The sequence below is a fragment of the Lethenteron reissneri genome, chromosome 64 (genome assembly GCF_015708825.2).
Source record: "Lethenteron reissneri isolate LAM-NWPU_2019-01 chromosome 64, ASM1570882v1, whole genome shotgun sequence".
NCBI lineage: Eukaryota > Metazoa > Chordata > Hyperoartia > Petromyzontiformes > Petromyzontidae > Lethenteron > Lethenteron reissneri.
The window spans coordinates 7,914,746-7,919,741 of NC_083842.1; the positions used below are offsets into that span (position 1 = coordinate 7,914,746).

The 4,996-nt window shown below is 45.6% G+C and overlaps 1 protein-coding gene across 1 annotated transcript in view; it reads right to left on the reverse strand.

Moving 5' to 3' along the window:
• Window positions 1–148: 148 nt before the first annotated feature.
• LOC133359005 (uncharacterized) overlaps window positions 149–4,996 on the reverse strand; it is a 42,803-nt gene continuing 37,955 nt past the window's right edge. Inside the window, exon 26 of the mRNA XM_061577380.1 lies at window positions 149–155. Coding sequence (XP_061433364.1) covers window positions 149–155 — 7 coding nt within the window. The remainder of the gene's footprint in view (window positions 156–4,996) is intronic.

Consider the following 4,996-nt stretch of genomic DNA (forward strand, 5'->3'; position numbering starts at 1 on the left):
TCTTCGAGAAGTGACTGTTGTGGATGCCCTATAGCGATGCAATACTGCGTGCCTCCTCAATGGGGCGGGAGGGGGTCAAATCGCAAACACACAATAATGAACAACAATATTTTAACCAATTGTCATTTTTGTGACGTATCCCAACCAGCTAGTAACTGCAAGAGAATACAAAAAAAATCAACGGACGCTCAGCATGCGTGACGTAATTTGTTTGCGCTGCGTTGCTTACTCTTGGAAACCACATTGTTTACGATCAACAAGTTTTATAAAGGTCTTTGGTATCGCTGTAGGTTACCATATGGGTTAAAATGTTATCGTAGTTATTCTATATTGCCAGATTCATACATAATTATTCACTAGTGATTCGCATGTATGAAATTATTTCACACATTTAATAATCCCCTCGTGTCCCCCCTGGGGCATTGCCCCCCCCCCCCCCCAAGTCCGCGTACCCCCGGTTGAGAACCACAGCACGATAGTACAGACCATCACCAATTCAATGCCCACGTTATGTCTCTAGTTACGCTGCTTCGTTATCATGCTCTTTGTCCTGGATGAATATTTAAAAATGGCGCAAGCAAAATAGTAGAGTTACTCATCGGCTTCCCGTAAATGGGACTAACACATCACTCACCCGCAAGATTCCGTCATTGACTTTTGTTTTTCACACTTTATCCGAGATGCTTGAGAACTAAGTTGCATCTGTGGTGATTGTTACATTGGGGAAACGAAACGTCATGTCTCCGACCGTGTACGCGAGCACAAGTCAGATTTGAAACATGGCAGGACTAATTCTTCCGCAGTTGCTGACCATTATTATAACGCTGTGGGCTCCCATGATATTGTTTTTTCCGAGACCAAAGTGCTTTGGAAACCGTCTGGCTACTATCAAAGGTTTGTTCATGAAGCCATCCAGATATATAAACATAGACATAACTTCAATCGAGAAGATGGATACAAATTGAGCAATCATTGGAAGGAAGTTATTAACCATGTAAAAACTTAGCTGCTCTATAGTTGGCCTTCATACCCACAATTCCAGTTTCTTATGCCCATCCCGGCTCATTCCAGTCTCTTGTAAATTTACCGTGCTTCAGCATCCCACTCTCCTCTGACCCATGCCCCCCACCCCCACTCTCTCTATCCCTGGCACCCCCTCCCTCATCTATATAATCCTTTGTTACTAGCAGCTCTTTTGCCTACTTCAGCAAGTGTGTCTTGCTGTGGTTGTTCACACCTGATGACGGGCGCTTGTGTTGCGCCCGAAACGTCGTGACTTAATTTATTTATTTTTATTTTTTCACCTACGTGACTTTACCGAAAGAACCAAAGAGTATGCTTGAGAGCACATGTGGTCAAAATGTGCCCGCAATTGTGGGTTTTGACATTCTGCTTTGCCGACAAACAATGGCATACAGTATTTGCCTACGTTACAACTTTATTAGATTTGATCTGTAGAGTGGTGGAGGGTTAAAGTCAAACAATGTAACTTCATAACGACACGAACTAAACCAAAATAAACTAATTATGAATCGTGATATTGGTCGTTAAAGTCTACATGTAAAATGTGGTATTTGGTTCAATGTGATGTTCGTAGATGTCTTCCTGTTTTATTCTCAAAACCTAATTTGATTACATCTAACGCCTAATTTCTCCCTGGTTGTGGTCAAATTAGCAGATTCCGGAACAAAATGTGCAATAAAAACCCCTCAGATTGGATCTATTCTATCTGATTTGATCTTCTTTGACCACGAATACCTGCCCATTAGATTTGACTTCGTCTGCCGTGACCATGCAGACCTGTCCATTCATTGAATCTGAATTGACCTGCTGTGACAATGCAGACCTCTCCATGGGATCTGTTTTCAACGGCTGTGATATGTAAACCTACTCAGGGGGTTGCCCCCTTGCAACGCTGTTGAAAATAAGGAAACACTTCCAACCGCAAATGCACCGTAGTCACCCCACACATTCACATTAAATCTTCATGAGAATTAGGGACGCCACGATATGACGATACAGAGATACGCACTACAATGACGATAGTTTAAAGCGATTTGAAGCATGTTTTCTTTTTAAAATGGAAATATGGTTTTGGGAGGGGGGGGGCGCAGAGCTTTGTGACGTCATATTTGAGGGGGGTCTGACTTTTTGTGACGCCGTAAGACGAGGTGGGGGGGGGGGTCAAAAATCGTCCAAAATCGCGTGACGTCATTTATGGACGGCCCCTAAGCACGCGTTTGCACCCCCACTGCACACATCGCCACAATACCTACCATGGGAATTAAAATAGGGCGAGATTGCTGTGACATGTCAGAAACATAATTCCCGGAACAGAGGTGCGGACTATTCCGACTGGAATTAAGCACTGGTGCTTAGATTGAGAGAGTCTATTATGACAAAGACCAGCCTGCCTCAAGACCAACACCCTCCTCTCATACCCGGGTAGTTTGGCTTCATGTGCTTGAAAATTGTCTTGGCCAAACACTCCCCAATACCTGACTCACTGGAAGAGCAGTCTCGAGACTGATGGAGGCACGTGGCACAGCTATACGCATCGGCACCCCAGGCAAACGCTAAGAGCCTCAAGCAGCTCACGAGGCCGAGGACTCAAAGAAAAAATAGGGGACAGCAAATGTGAGCTCAAATTCAAATCGATTTACTCTCTTTAATTTCTAGCTTTTGTCTGTATCTAACTTATCTCACCGCGTTTATATGTCTACATTTCTGTTACCTTATTTATCAACGATATCTACTATACATTTTCTGTCTTCTCGCTAGTAGATTATATATTTAAACGAGGGTCTGCACAATTAATTCCTGTTTCGGGCCCCCGATTTGCTAGGACCAGCACCACCATCCACGTGATCCACCAACCCTTGCCTCCAAAGCACGCAATCACAGACATGTGCGACCAACGAAAAATGACAGCGTCTCTAAGTAACCAGTTTTTATACAGTACATTTACCCCAATAAGTGAATTAATCATTGCATTGCAGGATCGCCATGTTCGCCCGCGGCTTGAGTAGGCCTTCATCCAGCAGTGGATTGACCATGACTGCTGCTGATGAAACCATAATATCCATGGCGTGGAATTATACGTCTTTGTGTTGTTTTAAACTTAACTTGAAAGGAAAGCAAGACAAATTGCGATAGGCGTCACCCTATCTCGATGATCTGATACATTTCGCCTGTAAAAATCCCCCAATTCGTGCCTTTTATCTAGACGTGTGGAGTAAGTTCTCTGAATTCTCACTTTCAATGGGCTATAAACACACTAAATATGTTAATATACCCTCCGTAGAGAATGTGACATTCTTCTGTGAAAAAAGGGACTGCAAAACCCCCTTTCTATATATTGTGTGTATATAATACATCCACCCACAAACTGGTCTGGGTACGTGCCGAGTGTGATACGAATAGTCTGGGACTTTTTATTGTAAATTTTTGGTACGGGCGCGACAAACGAGTATGGTCAGATTCACGACGCGATCTTCACCATTACTGGTAACGGCAGACATCAGATACTTTCCCCTAAAATTGGGACAAGGCTAGAGACGGGATCACACGTGTGTGTGTGTCTGCAGCGTGGGGGACGGTGGCATAGTGGTTAGCACACTGTGTTACAAAACCACGGGTAACCAGAGTTCGACTCCCGGCGTCGAGTAATGTCAGAATCAGTTATGGGCCTTCCCTAGATCGACTCAGCCTTACATTAGTTCGTGGAGTAGGTTTGTTTCTATTAGCCCGGAACTATTTCCTTATACAGAGGCAACATTTCCAAAAAGGCATGTTGTGGGTCAAGTTAGCGAGGACCTATTAATGGCAGCACAGCACACGAAGGGGTGGGTGGCCAGCACCATGCACGGCCGCATTTGTCTCCCTTGCGCCAATGTTTACACACTGCACCAGCTACTTATTTAGGCTATTCTATTGTTGCCTGTGGCAACATGTTCAGGAGCTAAATACTGTAACAATGTGTAAGTCTGCTGGCCACATGTGCATGCAAACCCAAAAATCCCCCATATAGCCTTAACCTTTTTTTTGGGGTATGTGCTGTTAGCTAGTCCCTATGAAGGCCGGCACGACACTCGAAGGGGAGGGTGGCTAGCACCACACCACACCAGGTAATAATTTGAGATTGCATACACACAAAAATCGCCGTATTCCACGAAGTGCCGGTGACATCACCACGGCGCTTGTGCCAGGCTCGGTGCACCTTGAGGCCACGTGAAGCGTGGAAGACATTGCTGTCAGGTGACGGAACAGACCCAGTTATGTGCCATGAGTTGAATGACCTAGATGACTTGACAGACGCAGCAAGATGTACAAATACACATTCACATCCTCCGGAACAGCGAGGGGGTGGGTGGCCAGCAACATGCCCGGCCGCCTTTGTAATGGCGATATTTACACACCACACCATATACTCAGGCTAAGTTGACCTTGGGGAGACCCAGGATCAGTTCAGATAATCGTCACTGGTATTGGTCGGAAGCGGGAATCGAACTAGGGTCGAGAGTCGCCGGGTTTGTAGTGCATCGCTCACCGCAACATTACCGCTCCCCACCTTAAATACAAAGTCTTCAAACAAAACAATAATCCCCCCTAGAGCCCTTAACAGACTGTTGGGGCAAGTGCTGTTAGCGAGCACTTGTGAAGGCTGCACGGTACACGAGGAAGTGGGTGGACAGCACTATGCCCGACCACATTTGTCTCCCTAGTGGCAGTGTGTTACACACTGCACCAGGTATTAATTTGAGGCTGAGTCGACCTAGGGGAGGCCCAGTACTGGTCCAGATAAAAGTAATCGGTTTTTTGCCAGTCACGCGCATACTCAGCCAAACACCCACAATAATAAACGCACATACAGGCACGCACACGTACGCACGCATCGGTAATGACAGACACAAACACAGTGCAACCGTCAGAAGGGGGCTTTCCAGGTGTACTTCATTGAACCCTATGGGCAGGTAACAATGTGTAACCTGAGCCG